This window comes from Astatotilapia calliptera, chromosome 8 (genome assembly GCF_900246225.1).
Source record: "Astatotilapia calliptera chromosome 8, fAstCal1.2, whole genome shotgun sequence".
NCBI lineage: Eukaryota > Metazoa > Chordata > Actinopteri > Cichliformes > Cichlidae > Astatotilapia > Astatotilapia calliptera.
Window position 1 is genome coordinate 786,674 of NC_039309.1, and position 17,089 is coordinate 803,762.

General features: G+C 42.6%; 1 protein-coding gene across 1 annotated transcript; it reads right to left on the reverse strand.

Moving 5' to 3' along the window:
• Positions 1-11,027: 11,027 nt before the first annotated feature.
• On the reverse strand, positions 11,028-16,907 carry LOC113028349 (gastrula zinc finger protein XlCGF57.1-like). The gene is made up of 3 exons (XM_026178549.1): positions 16,809-16,907; positions 15,831-15,984; positions 11,028-12,488 (listed from the first exon to the last, which is right to left on the reverse strand). Exons 1-3 carry the CDS (start codon positions 16,905-16,907, stop codon positions 11,191-11,193), a joined length of 1,551 nt encoding a protein of 516 aa, XP_026034334.1. The 3' UTR covers positions 11,028-11,190.
• Between the last annotated feature and the right edge of the window lie 182 nt (positions 16,908-17,089).

Below are 17,089 nucleotides of genomic sequence, written 5' to 3' on the forward strand. Positions count from 1 at the left end.
GGATGTGGAAATGTGGACCTGGCAACAACATCAGCACCCGCACTGGAAAACTTAAACAGAGGTCTAGAGTCCTAACAGCAGCATCCAAGTCAAGCAGCATACTTTTCCTTTCAGATTTATCTGATGGCAGAAGTTTGAGAACAGGTAGAAAAATGACCAGAGAAAAGCGAGCCTTTGTTTGGTCGATTACACCAGACGACATCATGGTGTTGATAATGTGCTAGTATATAAACTTCTGTGACTTCCGGTCGCTAGGGGGATGTAGTAGGAAGAGGAGAAGACTGCTCCGCTAACTTTTCTACCTTTTTCCACTCCTAAACCTGCCAATTCACAAAAAAACTTTTGAACTGCGTATATTTTATTTTAGGGTTCCGAAATTGGTTTTTGTTCGTTCTAACATGGCCTCAAAACACACTAAAGCGGCAGAAAAGGAGGACGACGCACCTAAGCGGAACATGGCGGCCATCTCCTCCCTTCTGGAGCAGCATAGGGAGGCATTGGCCAGCGATTTCAAAACATCTTTTGGCCTACTGGAGTCAAAGTTTGACGAAGTCCGCTCTGCGGTAGATGATCATGGTCAGCGGCTCGGATCTTTAGAGCTAGCAGCGGACGACTTAAGCCAGCGGGTTAGAGACCTTGAGAACGTTTGTTCCAACCTCAGCGAATCTAACACTAAACTTCTGGCTAAAGTTACGGACTTAGAAAGCCGAAGTAGGCGCCAAAACCTGCGTATCCTGGGACTCGAGGAAGGTGCTGAAGGTGGGCGTCCCACAGAATTTTTTGCAGATTTGCTCTGCGAGGTTTTCGGGAAGGAGAGGCTCCCGACCCACCCGGAGATCGACAGAGCTCACCGTATACCTGCCGCTAAGCTGGCCCCAGGACAGAGACCGCACCCCGTAATTATACACCTTCATCGGTACCAGGTAAAGGACCTTCTTATCCGAGAACCCCGGCGAGGAGGGAAACTAGAATACCATGGTTGGCAGATTCGCGTGGTGGAGGACTACTGCCCGGAAGTTCTGAGCAAGCGAGCGGAGTACCGTGAAGTGATGTCCGAGCTGTATAAACGAGGTCTCAAGCCTGCTCTGCTGTATCCTGCACGACTTCGCATCACGTCTCTTGACGGCGCAAGACGCTGGCTTCATTCGGCCGATGAAGCGAGATACTTGGACGACCTGCCCGCTACAGCCGAATCACCCTGAGAGCCTGCTTGTCTGGTCCCGACGTTTGTCCGCGGGACAGCCCTGTGAGTAGTCTGTTCTGACTACCTTCCTCTCCTGGGATATGCAAGGACTTTCATTCATACTCATAAGTTGCTGACACTTCTTTTTTTTCTTTTCTTCTTTTTCTTCTCCACCGCTATTTACTAGCAGGGAGGCTATTCATATCACATTGCTTCAAAGGCTTAACCACCCTGTGAAAAGAAGGAAGGTGCTCTCACACATAAAGCAGTTTAAGGCAGCTCTTGTCTTTCTACAAGAAACACACCTCCGTGATTCGGATAACTCTCGTCTTTTGTCCCGATGGGCAGGGCAGCATTTTCATTCCACCTTTCAGGCTAAGGCCAGAGGCGTTTCTATTTTAATTGACCAAAATATTCCCTTTGAAAAACATAATGTAATTTCTGATACGAGTGGCCGGTACGTTTTTGTTTCGGGTAAGCTTTACAATATGAAAGTAGTGTTGGCCAACATATATGCGCCCAATATTGATAATGTCGATTTCTTCCAGCGTGCTTTCTCATTGCTGCCTGATCTGAGCTCATACTCTCTCATACTTGGTGGTGACCTCAACTGCTGGCTGGACCCTGTGTTAGACCGATCCTCACCGAATCCCTGTGCTGTCAGTAAATCTGCTCTTTTCATTCAATCCTTTTTATCTAACTGTGGTGTCTCTGATGTTTGGCGCTGCTTACACCCCCACAGAAGAGGGTACTCTTTTTTTTTTCACAGGTACACCACACTTATTCTAGGATCGATTATTTTCTTATTCATAATCAGCTGACCCCATGGGTCCAATCCTGTGAATACCAGACCATAGTAATGTCAGACCACGCCCCTGTTGTGCTATCAATGAGTTTCCCAGACATCCCTCAACCCAGACAACACTGGCGTTTTAATTCGACTCTCCTGGCAGATGTAAACTTCCTGGAATTCATGAAAGAACAAATAACCTTGTTTCTTAAAACAAATACCACAGGAGAAACTTCTAGCTTAATAATTTGGGATACACTAAAAGCCTTTCTCAGGGGACCAGTTATTTCCTACACTGCTAATATGAAGAAAAAGGCCCGTATAGAACGACTCGATTTAGTCAACCGAATCAAAGAAGTAGACCTGCTCTATGCTAAGGTAAAAAGCCCAGATTTATACAATAAGCGTGTGGAGCTTCAGACTAAATTCAATCTCCTCTCAACACACTCAACTGAACGTCAGCTCCTGAAGAGTAAGAGTTTGTTTTATATTCATGGCGAGAAATCGGGCAGGATGCTTGCCAGCCAGTTAAGGGGCTTCCAGGCAAAACAACACATCACAAAGGTTAGAATGGCTAATGGTAATATCACTTCGGATCCTTCCAAAATTAACGATACGTTTAGGACTTTTTACTCCCAACTTTACACCTCTGAATCACCGCAGGAAAGCACCTTAATGGATAACTTTCTAAAGACTTTGAATGTACCTATGCTTTCCTCTGATAATAAAAACAGATTAGATGAACAACCCATCATGCCAGAGGAGCTGGGTGCAGCCATTTCTTCACTGCAGTCTGGAAAATCCCCTGGTCCTGACGGCTTTCCCGTAGAATTTTTCAAAGCATTTTCACCCTTGCTTTTACCCCAACTACATCTAACCCTCTCCGACTCATGGAAGTGTGGTAAACTTCCGGCATCCTTTTACGAGGCAAGTCTTGCTCTTATCCCAAAGAAAGGATCCTGTGGAATGCTCATCCTACAGGCCAATTTCTCTATTAAATGTCGATGCTAAAATTTTGGCCAAAGTTTTGGCGCATAGACTGGAAAATATTTTGCCCTCAGTTATATCCGAAGATCAAACAGGCTTCATTAAGAATCATTACTCTTATTCCAACATCTGCCATCTATTGGATATATTATGCACCCCTTCCGGTCAGAGTCCTGAGCAGTGTTGGTCAAGTTACTTGAAAAAAGTAATCAGTAAGTAATTACTGATTACTTCCCCAAAAAAGTAATCCCGTTACTTTACTGATTACTTATTTTCAAAAGTAAATAATTACTTAGTTACTTTTTAAAAACACGATTTACAACCTGAGTAGCTGATAAAGTGATAGATCTTTCAGCCCAATTCTACTTTTTCTACATAATCCATCATACAAAATGTAATCAAATGGAAAAGTCTCTTTTTAAAACTTGTTTTATTAGTTTTAATCTTTTAACTTTATGCATCAAGCAAAAATTTAATTATCTGCAACATTCTCTGACTGGAAGAAATTAGTTTAACATTTAAACCTATTTTCTACACATTCCAGCACATAAAATAAAATATTTTTGTGTTTACACTCAGTCTTTCAAATAGATGCAAGTAAAACACAGCAGAAAATAAATAAAGTCAAAGACTCAGCGGTCCTGTTGCTCTATTTTCACCTGTAAAGCAGGAGTGGGGCAGGCGGAGGGTTACCCTGGTGCAGGTGTGCCGCGGTCAGTGGAAGAATCCGCGAGTTTCTCTGTGAGTTTCCCATTACGTCGTAGCTACTCGGTGCTTGTTGGAAGTTTAGGGGTTTTTTCCCTGTAAAAAGAAGTTTTCTTCCCACGCACAGCGGACACTAATGTTTTTGTCACTTTTTATGGAATCAAACTCAAAGTAAGGTCAGTACTTCCACGCTTTAAACGCTGCACGCTCATACTCTCTCTGCACTCGATATGTGATCCATTGTTGATCTGCACACAGCTGTTGTCACGAACGGCGCACTCGCTTACGTCACTGTCATGAGACATTCTCGCAAAAAAATCACGGTTTTAGTAACGCAGTAATGCAGCGTTCCTACGGGAAAGTAACGGTAATCTAATTACCGGTTTTGCAATAGTAATCCCTTACTTTACTCGTTACTCGAAAAAAGTAATCAGGTTACAGTAACACGTTACAAGTAACGCGTTACTGCCCATCTCTGGTCCTGAGTGCATTCTTTCCTTATATGCGGAGAACGCATTTGATCGGGTCGAATGGAAATATTTATTCACAGTTCTAGATAAATTCAATTTTGGATCAAAATTTATTTCATTTCCACTCGAACACTCGAATGTTGACCCCACTTGTGATAAGTGTGGGAGTGCGGAGGCTTCCCTTATCCATATGTTCTGGACGTGCCCTAGCCTTGAAGGATTCTGGAGAGATGTATTTCAAACCTTGTCCCTAATTCTTGGACACCATATGGGTCCTAACCCATTACTTGCACTTTTTGGCACCACTGGAGAGGCTGATGCACGGTTGACCTCATCACAGCGTTGCATGCTCTCCTTCGCCTCCCTTGTAGCTGGGCGTGCAATCCTACTAAGATGGAGGGCTGCCCCTTTGCCCACCCAGACGCAATGGCTGCGGGACCTTATGTGCTGCCTGAGGAAAGTGGGGAGGATCATCAAGGACTCCAGTCACCCCAGCCATAAACTGTTCAGACTGCTTCCATCAGGAAGGAGGTTCTGCAGCATCCGGTCCCGTACCAGCAGACTGAGAGACAGCTTCTTCCACCAGGCCATCAGACTGCTGAACACGTCATAGACACCTCAGCTTCACTACTGGAACTTTAACATTATGCACTCCATACTGTACAGTAATGCCACTGTTTTGCACATATTCAACTCTGTATATTTTTATATATTTTATTTATTGTTGACTCTGTTTAATTTGTAAAATATGTGTACACACACACACACACGTAGAAAAATATTTAGTATACACATCCAGAAATTTTTTTATATTTTTTATTTTTTTGCATATACTATTATATATTGTACATATATTTATTAGTTTCAGATGTAGCCATTCTTGTATTTTGCTTGTTTACATTATTGTATTTTGCACAACTCTGTTGCTTGTGAAGCTCGCACACAAGAATTTCACTCACATGTGCTGTACCAGTGTACCTGCACATGTGATGTGACATTAAAAGTGATTTGATTTGATTTGACTATCTGAGCCTTGAAAAGATCCGATATGCGATTAGTAATAACAGCGGTAAGTTTTACAAGGTGTGGGGGCAATTCCTGAAATACTTTTCCAGCCTCCAGGTTGCGAACCTGACTTCCAGCATTACTCAGTAAGTCCTCCCCCCCTTCTTCTTCTTCTTTTTTTTTCTTAAATGTTGTTATTTTTATTTTATTTATTTTTTTCTAGTCATGTGTGTTTGTCTTATTTTTGTTGTTGTTGTATTTGCAATGTTTTTTTGTATTTTTTATTTTCATGTGTGTGTGGGTGTTTTTGTTTTGTCTTGCTTTGTTTATTTTTTCTTTTTGTTTTATTTATTTATTTATTTATTTATTTATTTATTTATTTATTTATTCCTACCTGGCCTGAGGGATAGGGGTTCTAAGTGGTATGGGTAGGGGGTAAACTGATGTAAGCAATTACAAGACATGTGAGTGTGTCATTATTTCAGTTCAAACAGTCACTGTGAAACTTACTTGTCTGTTGTTTAATGATTCTCTGTGTGTGTGTTTTTCTTTGTTGCTTTAAATCAATAAAAATATTTTTGAGAAAAAAAACAAACTTCTGTAACCACTGCTCATGGCCTAACGTTGCAGAGCAGGCTGGCTATTCACACACGCGCACACACACACACACACACACACACACACACACACACACACACACACACACACACACACACACACACACACACACACACACACAGTTTCAAACAAAGACTCTATCAGCTGTTTTTGAGCTGCTGTCTAATTTATTTCCTCGAAATCTTCACAACTGACTGTTGGACTGTTTGTCCTTCACTGCAGCACCTCCTCTACATCCTGTTCATCTGCAAACACACATATTTATCTTCTTCACTGATGCGATGGAAAACTTTCAGAGTTTATTTAAACATGTTTCTTTAGCACAGGCTCCTGACTTCCATGTGACCAGCTACCTGTAAATTTCATCACACCCAGGTCAGCGTTGTTGACATTCCATTCAATTCAATTTTATATACAGTACATATCGCTGCTGAGATACATAGTGTCAGGGGTGCAGATACAGGACCCAAACGCAGGACTCTTTGAATGAAGGCAGTGTGTTTATTTACAGTGCAGTAACTAAGAATGCAACAATTGATCCCCGTGCGTGCTCCCGATGTGTGTTTCCCAATGTCCGTGCTCTGTGTCTCCACTCGCCTTTATGTTTCTGTCCAACGTGCTTCCTGCCCTCTCATCTCCACAGTCCTCCGGGAGAAAACACATAGGCAGGCTTTAGAAAATCCACAATAGCGGCAGACTCACCCTTCAGGTGACTTGCTGGGAAACTAACGGGAAGTCTTGCAACGATCCACCGCTGACGGGTGCTCAGCCACTCTGCTAAGACTGCTCCCGAGATGAGTCTGATCAGCTGCAGGTGTGTGATTGCGTTCCAGGTGTGGCAAGTCCCATGACAGGGGGCACCACTCTCCGGGCCCAGACTTGCAGAGAGACCAGAACACACACACAAACACAAACCCAGGCCCATGACATATAGACACATAGAGATAGGTTGATCATATTAAAGATTGAAACATTGATTCATGGTAGGACTTTGAGCAGTCTTGTAGGAATGGGGTCTCAGGTGACGTTCAGGTATTCAGGACGTACAGCGTTGGGAAAATGACTGGTTGGGCCTCCCTTAGCAGCAATAAAGTATTTGTGATAACTGCCACCGAGTCTTTTATAGCTGTGGGGGAGTTTTGCTCCACTCATCTTTACAGTATTGTTGTAATTCAGCCACACTGGAGGTTTTTCCAGCATGAACCATCTTTTTAAGGTCGTGTCACAGCATCTCAATCGTATTCAGGTCAGGACTTTGACTGGGCCACTCCAAAGTCTTTATTTTGTGTTTTCTTGTATTGTCTTTGTTTAATACTTAGACATATGGGGACGTTTTCTGTGAAGAAGTTAGATATGTGTGTTTGCAGATGAACAGGATGTAGAGGAGGTGCTGCAGCGAAGGACAAACAGTCCATCAGTCAGTCGTGAAGAGTACGAGGAAATAAATTAGACAGCAGCTCAAAAACAGCTTTTAAAGTAAATACATTGCAGCATCTCTTCCGTATCCTGTTCATCCACAAACACACATATTTACCTTCTTCACTGATGGGCCAGAAAGCTTTCAGAGTTTGTTTAAGACATGTTTCTTTAGCACAGGCTCCTGTAACGTCATAGAGCACGTGTCTGACAAGCTTCATCATTAGATTCCACTTCCTTATCTCTGGGGTCCAGGGTATAATTGGCCGTTTTTGACTACTTTTGATTTTACCTCTATATTTCACCTTTAAAATATGTTTTTCTTGCCTTGTTTGGTATCATTATTTTCAGCACAACCTCAAATATCTGAAATTTGAGTTATTTTTCATTTTGGTATACTATATTAGCACAGTTGATCTAAATTCAGACAAAAAATTCAAAATCGAGTAGAAAAAAGTTATATTTTTTACTGTAAAACCCACAAACATGTTCAACGAATCATTTTCATAACTTGAAATGCAAATAGAAATTGTACATTTCTAAAAATTATGCACAAGTTTTGCAAACAACAAAGTTATATGGTACTATTTACCTAAAAATGCAGCCAAGGCCTCAGGCGGTTTTTTTAAAACCATTTAAATCTATTTACAGAACAATCAGCTGTGCTGCATCAAATAAGAAGGCACACAAATTATTTGTGCCAGTCCAAAAAATAGTTTGTGTTCAGTATAACACAGAGGAGAACACCACAGGCCTAAACCCTGCAGGTCTGACAGCAGGAGGTGCATCAGTCCTGTTTTCCATGCGGGAACAGCGTTTACACTGGAATCTGCCTTTGACGGCTTTTTTAGAGCAAATATGAAATTCAGCAGTCTCACTGACACACAACACAAGACAATAACTACACAACACACGAACTACAGCCTCCAAACACGCTGAACGTCACTAATGCCTCACATATGAAAACTCGCGCTCTTTTTTTTGCTCGCCCGCTTTCCGTCGCGGGTGTAACTCCTGAAAACTTCACCTTCTCCCTAAAGAACCAAATGTCACATGTTGCCTTATCATTTTTTTGATTGGCTGACATGGTAAACTCTAACACCAATAGGGAAGGGGTGTTTTTTTCTTTTTCTTTTTTCACTCGCAAGCGGAGAGTGTTTGCTAGCGCTGTCTGTAGAAAACGCCGTTTTTACCGTTCTTCCCGCTGTAAACGCCACTGTTTTGTTCAGAAAAAAAACATCGCATGTATTTTTTATCATAACTCTGGTTTTACGTGGCCCATCGACACAATTCAAAAACTGGTATATAGTTTTAAGTAGAGATGGCACGATACCACTTTTTTATGTCCGATACCGATACCGATATCATAAATTTGGATATCTGCCGATACCGATATGAATCCGATATAGTGTTTTTTAATCAACAAAACTGTTTTTTAAAATATCTTGCTGCATTTTGCAAGTCTGCAAGTTCATACTCAAGTTTAAAACAACAACTACACTAAAGCTATTCTGTTATACCTGTATACAAAAAAAATATTTCATAGTTCAGCAATACTGATCAATCTAATAAACTTAGACCTACACCATCCTCCCTATTCTGGTATTTTAAAGAGTACTTAGCGTAAATATTAAGCAACCTAACTAATAGGGTTCCAACTCCCAGCAACAACAAAAATAAATAAATAAAAAATAGGGAACCACCCCTCACGCTCCACCTCATGATGCTTAATTAACGTAATCAACCTTAATTTGATGCAGTGTGGAAAAAAAATGCACAGAAATCAATTATTTTTCAAGAAATATTAAATAGATTCAACATCTTTCTTCAACAAAATTGCAGACTGCACAGATGGTACCTTCCCAGAGGAAAATGTACTATAGCTTACTAGGGTATATATATATATATATTAGACTTAATAGTCACTATATACTAGGGCTGCTCGATTATGGCAAAAATGATAATCACGATTATTTTCACTGAAATTGAGATCACGATTATTTGACGATGTTTATTTAACCCTTTAAGACCTACTATAGAACCAAGTCCACCAGAGCTTATATTATTTTTTTTACATGCTGTAGTGCCATTTGTGGGAGCATTTCAAGTTGCTATACATCAATACAACTGTTATAGCCCATATTTTAATAATATGTATGCATTAAGTGCATAGTAATTACATAAATTGCAAAAAAGTGCAATAAACTACAAAAAAAATTGAAATTGAAGAGCTTACACATGCTAGCTTTTGTTTTGTTTACATATATTTCTACTTGGAGAAATTTAAGAGGCTTATCCCTCAAAACTTTAAATACAATAAAGTTGCAAAAAATAGTTTCCCACCACAGGAAATTTATTTTGAGTGTCTTCATAGTTTTATTTTGGAGATACAGCAATTTTTATATACTGCAGGAAAAACAAAAAACAATCCTATGATGCAAATTTGCAAAGAAAACAGCATGTGCCTCATTTCACTGTGGGAAGTGTTACGAACAGCTGATGGATCGGCAAAGCGTGTTTCTGGAATATTATGTTTTTGTTCCTGCAAGCGCTTTTTATGCAATTTTTGCAAAGCTATATGTGGAACGAAACCGTGACTGAGGACAAGCTGATGGCATCAGATGTAAGTATAACTCCTCCGGTTTCATATGCAAAACAAATTATTGCGCTAGCTTACACGGTTCAGGTTCTACAGGGATTTAAAAATAGTTACGCAAAACGGAGCGTGCTGCTCTGACCGGCTTTAAAGGGTTAACAATGACTTTAAAAAAATAATATAAAATAGTGTGCAACACCACTGAAGTTTTTTTTTTTTTTTTAAAACTCTCTTTTCAACCAACGGCAGTCACTCTCCAAATAACTTCTGCTTAGCTTTCCGAGCTTCCCTCGGGTCCTCTTAATCAGCGGTCTCCAACCTTTTTTGCGCCACGGACCGGTTTATGCCCGACAATATTTTCACGGACCGGCCTTTAAGGTGTCGCGGATAAATGAGGGAGGGGCTAATAATCGGCTCAGTCATTTTTAATGATCGTTGAAAGCCCAGATCGTAATCGTGATTAAAATTCGATTAATTGAGCAGCCCTACTATATACAGTAACTGACTTCTATTCATTTTACATCAAATTAAAACTTTGGGTGTCAGATAATTATTTATTAAAAGCTAGACATTTTAAATGAGAATAAGAAAGAAAAGTATGTCTTTGTGCCCCCTTTTCCCAGTTAATGCCCTATCGGCCCCCCTGGCTAAACTTTGCTAGATCCGCCCCTGCACAGTTACCAGCCGTCAGCTACGTAGAAAAAGATCCTGGTGTAGAAAGAAATATTAAATAAATTCTAACAACAGCTTATCAAGCTTAAACGTGCTGCTGTTGTTCAGCCGCTGGTTTGCTCTTTCTGGCGCAAAGTGGACCAAAAACAAACAAGAGAGACTCACAACAGAAAAGCCGATCAGCTGATCATTAGCAGTTTCACGATTGAAGTAGCAGCCGGAGAGCGAGAGGCAGTCGCTCGTTAAGCTTAACGTGGGAATGCTTTACAAACATTCAGAGATGGACTTACACACTTGCTTTACTTCTCTCGGGGATAACTTTGTCGGAGATGAAATGCCAGGTTGCTAGCGAAGCTCCAAATGCTATCCAGACCACCGACAGGTCCCGCATGCCACAGCTGCTCTATCACGTGATGCATACTGCTCCGACGTTCTGAGGCGAGTTACGGCGTGTTGCAAGTTTTGTGAGGTGCTTTCGTGATATTTAATGGATCGGATTACAATTTTTATTTTTCTCCGATATCCGATCCAGTAATTTAGGTCAGTATCGGACCGATACCGATACGTAATATCGGATCGGTCCATCTCTAGTTTTAAGTCCGCACTTTTGACCCAAGTTGGATTGGAGACTCTGACGTGCTGCATCTTGTAGCTGTGTCGTCTTAAATTGGTCATGTGATTTTGACGCGCCGGCGCGTCCGGCGACCCCAGAGGGTTAAAGACAAATCCTTCAGTGGAAGAGTTTCTCTCATGTGTGACCTTTCATGTGTCTCTTCAGATTTCCCTGTCGAGTGAATCTTTCTCCACAAACACCACAGCAAAATGGTTTCTTTCCTGTGTGAACAACAGTGTGTCTTTTGAGCGTAGTCTGCTCTCTAAACATTTTCCCATACACATCACAGCCATACGGTTTCTCTCCTGTGTGGACGTTTGTGTGTCTTTTCAATGTTTTCTCCTGTCTGAATCCTTTCCCACAGACATCACAACTAAATGGTTTCTCTCCAGTGTGAACTCTTATGTGTCTCTTCAGAACGCCCTGCTCTGCAAATCTTTCCCCACACACAGTGCAACCAAAGGGTCTCTCTCCAGTGTGCACTCTGGTGTGTCGTTTCAGAGCGCCCTGTTCTGTGAACCTTTCCCCACACACGCCACAACCGAACGGTCTCTCCCCTGTGTGAACTCTCATGTGTCGCTTCAGATGGGTTTTGCAACGAAATGTTTTCCCACAGTCGTCACAGCCAAACTGTTTCTCTCCCATGTGCACACGCATGTGTCTTTTAAAGCTGTACTGAAGCGTAAACCTTTTCCCACATGCATCACATCCGTAGGGTTTCTCCCCCGTGTGCACTCTCATGTGGGATTTAAAGAGCGTCTTGTGGCTAAACATCTTACCACAAACACCACAGCCAAATGGTTTCTGTCCTGTGTGAATTTTCATCTGTGACTCTACATTTAGCTTCAAGATGAAACAGTTTTCAGCAGCCAAACAGGTGGAGGACATTTTTTCTGTCTGACCTGTCCTCTGTGTTTGAAGAAAGTCCTCTTGTTCCAGAGTATTTACACTTAAATCAGGCGCCCTGCTGTCCTTCAAACTGCCGTCAGTGTCTTCGTTTGAAGGCCCAGAAACTGAGAAAGATTCCTCCCTGTCACCACCATCAAAGCTGTCCTCAATCTCACAGACACCTGGAGCCTCCTCAGCAGTATCTAGTTGTTTGTGGTGGTTTGGATCCAGGTTACTGGCTGGTTCTGGTTCTCCACAGTTACTTTCATCACTTTCTGTTTTTATCGGTTGAATAGAGCTCCTGTCTTCAGTTTGGCTGTGAGGACTCTCTTCTTCATCTTCCCTCTTCACCCGAACAGCGATGATTGGGAACCTCATCTCTTCCTCCTGCTCCCGCCCATCAGCTGGTGCTCCCTCCCCATTGGTCCAGAGCTCCTCGTGTTCCTCTTTTATATGGAAATGATCTGGATCCTGCTGCTCCAGACTCGGGCTCCAGGGAACCTCCTCTTTAATCACCACCACCTTCTGGATGACTGCAGGTAACACTGAAACACAAACACAACAAACACTGAGTTTATCTCATGCAGCAGCGCAGATAGAGGACATCAATGAACTTCAGCGTGTCACACAGACTCAGTTTTACTCTCGGACATGTCAGCTTTTCCCACCTGAAGCTAAAATAGAATTCCAGAATGAATCAGAACTTAAACCAGCTTCCAGTTTGGATTCAGGAGACAGACACTATCTCTACTTTCAAGATTAGGCTTCAAACTTTCCTTTTTGCTAAAGCATATAGTTAGGGCTGGACCAGGTGACCCTGAATCCTCCCGTAGTTATGCTGCAATAGACGTAGGCTGCCGGGGATTCCCATGATGCACTGGGTGTTTCTTCTTCGCTCACTATCTGTTAACAGACCTCTCTGTACATCTACTGTACAATATAAAGCGCCTTGAGGCGACTGTTGTTGTGATTTGGCGCATTATAAATAAAGCTGAACTGAATTGAATTTAACAACTTTAACATCTTTCCAAACTCTTCAACGCTTCATCCTTAACGATTCACAACGTGGTGTCCTGCTGATGTCATCGTTCTGTTGTTGCTCTGTGTAAATGTGTTTTTATCTGTGTCAGGAGGTTTTTGCATGCTGGTGTAAAACACATCCATCAGACTGAAAATCAGAATCAGAATCAGAATACTTTATTGATCCCTGGGGGAAATTATTTTTTGTTACAGTGCTCCATTTTAAACCAACATTAAGACAAGACAGACAATACGCTAACTAAGAATAGTACAATATATACATATATATACATACATACATACATAAGTCACTTATAAATAAATATTTGGAAAAGAAACATGTGTAGTTGTAGCAGCAAACAGTGTGTTAAGTGGATGCGTTGTACAGGGAGATGGCCACAGGCAGGAAAGATTTCCTGTGTCGTTCAGTGGTGCTTTTCGGTAATCTCAGTCTCTCACTGAACGAGCTCCTGTGACTGACCAACATGTCATGGAGTGGGTGGGAGGTGTTATCCAACATTGTCTTTATCTTGGACAGCATCCGCCTCTCCGACACCACCTTGAGGGAGTCCAGCTCCATCCCCACAACATTGCTGGCCTTACGGATTAGTTTATTGAGTCTGTTGGCATCTGCTGCCCTCAGCCTGCTCCCCCAGCATGCAACAGCATAGAGGATCGCACTGGCCACCACAGACTCATAGAAAATCCTCAGCATTTTCTGGCAGATGTTGAAGGACCTCAGTCGCCTCAAAAAATAGAGACGACTCTGGCCCTTCCTGTAAAGTGCTGTGGTGTTTTTAGCCCAGTCCAGTTTATTGTCAATGTGTACTCCAAGGTATTTATAGTCCTCCACAATGTCAACACTGACCCCCTGGATTGAAACAGGGGTCAAGTGTTTCCTGGTCTTCCTGAAGTCCACGATCAGTTCCTTGGTCTTTGCCACGTTGAGCTGCAGATGATTCTGCTCACACCACGTGACAAAGGAGTCGACCACAGCCCGGTACTCTGTCTCATCATCCCTGCTGATGCATCCAACCACCAGTCATCAGGAAACTTCTGAAGATGGAGGTCTCTGTGCAGTGGCTGAAGTCTGTGGTGTAGAGGGTGAAGAGGAAGGGGGAGAGGACAGTCCCCTGTGGTGCCCCTGTGTTGCTAATCACCTTGTCAGACACACACTGTGGGAGACGTACATATTGTGGTCTTCCTGTCAGGTAATCAACAATCCAGGACACCAGAGAAGCATCCACCTGCATCGCTGCTAACTTATCACCCAGGAGGGTCGGCCTGATGGTGTTGAAAGCACTGGAAAAGTCAAAAAACATGACCCTCACAGTGCTCGCCGGCTGGTCCAAATAACGAGTAAACAGGGACAGCATGTCTGTAAAAGCCCTGCACCCTCAGCCACGCTGTGGCGCTCCTGTAGTAGACTCAAAGCATGAAAATCTTACTGCTGACATGCACACACCTCATCTTTAAAGACAAATCCTGCATTGGAAGAGTTTCTCCCATGTGTGACCTTTCATGTGTCTCTTCAGATTTCCCTGTCAAGTGATTTTTTCTCCATAAACACTGCAGCAAAATGGTTTCTCTCCTGTGTGAACAACAGGTCAATGACTCTACAACCCGGGCAGCAGGAAGACGTTCTTCAGCCTCTTTAAATGACACTCGATGGCCATTGTTGTTGTCGTGATTAATTATTTAAATGACCTTTAACCTCTGAGGTTACCTTGTCCTAAAAACTGCTCGCACACAAAAATGTGATGAAAACCTTGTAAAAAGTTCGACTTTTCCAGAATAATAAACTTCATGCACCCGTGCTGGTCTGAGGAAGAGCAGGAAGTACATTTGGTGTGTGTTGGAAGCTTAACGTCCAATCAGCTTCCTGTACCTGAGGTCAGCTGTGCCAGCCACAGGCTCTGAGGAAGAGCTCACTCCTTCATCACCTCTACCTGATTTCAGGGTGGATACAAAGGTGGATGATTTCTAGGCTGTGCTCTCCTATTCCAATCAGAGGTCAGCTCAATATCCAGGATGCGCTCACAAAGCTACACTAAACTCAGCTGCTGACAAACAGACTTCACATTTTAACAGCTGAACAACATGAAGCAAGAACTCTGGTTTCCTTCATCATCATCAGCCTGCTAACCTGAGCTGCTCAGAGCCACGGCAGCATCTGACGGCCTGAGCTCTCGAAACAGGCCCACATTCATCCAGGCCATGGAGTCAGAGCAGCTCACAGGAGTGCACACTGACGGCAGTCAGGACGTGCTCTCACCTGTTCTCAGGTACATCTGGGATGTCCAGGTGGGAGTTATGTTTTTAAAGCTGACTGAAACGGCAGACTCACGTTGACAATCAAACAAAATCTTTTTCTGAGCACGAGCCCGACTCTCTGAGCTGAATCAGACGATTAACAGGTGGACTCATGTTGTTTTACTGATCTGTGTTCTAGTTATTATTTATTAATGTCGAGCAGGTCAGTGACTCTGAGCCTGAAGCCAAACACCACAGCAGAAAGTCTGACTAACGTGGATAAATGAATAAAGGCTCAGTAGGTCTTCATCTTTGGAGTTTTTATTCACTCGTGTAAATATCTTCAATTTAAACTTCGCCCTGGTTGTTTTTTTATCCGCTTCTATGGATACCGATTTCCTGCGTGGCTATACCATAAAAACACGCTCACTGCGCCGTGTGCGCGCCGTAAACCGTCCGGGTGCTACAAACACTTCCGCCTTCTTCAGCACAAAATGCTGAATTATGAGCCCGATGGAGCAGCGGGCTGCTGGTGGAGCTGATGGAGGGCTGGGGTGAACGGCTAACAGCTAGCTGCTCCTCCACTACCGCTCCGCTAGCTCCTCGGTTCTTACTGGAGCTCCGGTCTATGACGTCCTCCCGGGGCTCGCGGGCTTCGGCGCTTCGAGCGTTTGGTCCACCCGCCGAGCGCGCGCTCTTAGAGTCCCGCCGGCTCACATATTTGCCTCCGTTCATCGTGTCCTCGACGGACGCAGGAGAAAATATGAGCTGAAGATGAATAACAATAAAAAAAAATACACGCTGGGGTCACACGTGAAAAAAACCCGCCGCGCGCGCGGAGTGAACCCCACCCCTGCTGCCTCATTTTACAGATGTGACTGTGAACAAACAGCAGCACACCTGTTGATGTTGTTCTGAATGTAAATGTAAGAAAAGTAAGTGCGTCACTCACACTTATGATCATCACGTCATTACATACATCAACAGGCAGTGACCAATCAGCTCTCAGATATATATATATACATATATACGTATATGTATATATACATATACGTATATATGTATATATACATATACGTATATATGTATATATACATATATACGTATACGTATATATGTATATATACATATACGTATATATGTATATATACATATATACGTATATATACATATATACGTATATATACATATATACGTATATATACGTATATATGTATATATACGTATATATACGTATATATATATATGTATATATATATCTGAGAGCTGATTGGTCACTGCCTGTTGATGTGATTTACGAATAAATTCTTTACAAATCCTACCATGTGGATTCATGGATTTTTTTTTTCACATTCTGTCTCTCACAGTTGAAGTGTACCTCTGGTGCAAATTACTGACCTCTGTCATCATTTTAGGTGGGGGAACTTGCACAATCGGTGGCTGACTAAATACTTTTTTGCCCCACTGTACATATATGTATATATAAAATATAAACTGCGTTTATTGCCTATTGTGCTTCATGATGCTGGCAGTCCTGCTCCTTCAGTTTCTGTACCACACGGTGGTGCCTGAGCCAGCCTGCACAGATGTACCCAGCCCAGTTCTGTGAGGTGAAGGTCAGGGGTGGAAGCCTGCAGGTGGAGCGTTTCCTGCCCCACGGCGGTGACGTCTCCATTTAAGGATTTAAACATGGCGGTGGGTCTGCAGGATTACAGACCGCACGGGCAACAGAATGAAATGAGTGCTTACATAAGAAGATTAACTCCAGTCCATCCACACACAGTCTCACACACACTCACACACACACACACACACACACATGTGCCAGCTCCTGTAATCTCACGAACACAACGTCACAGCGGTAAAGTCTCTG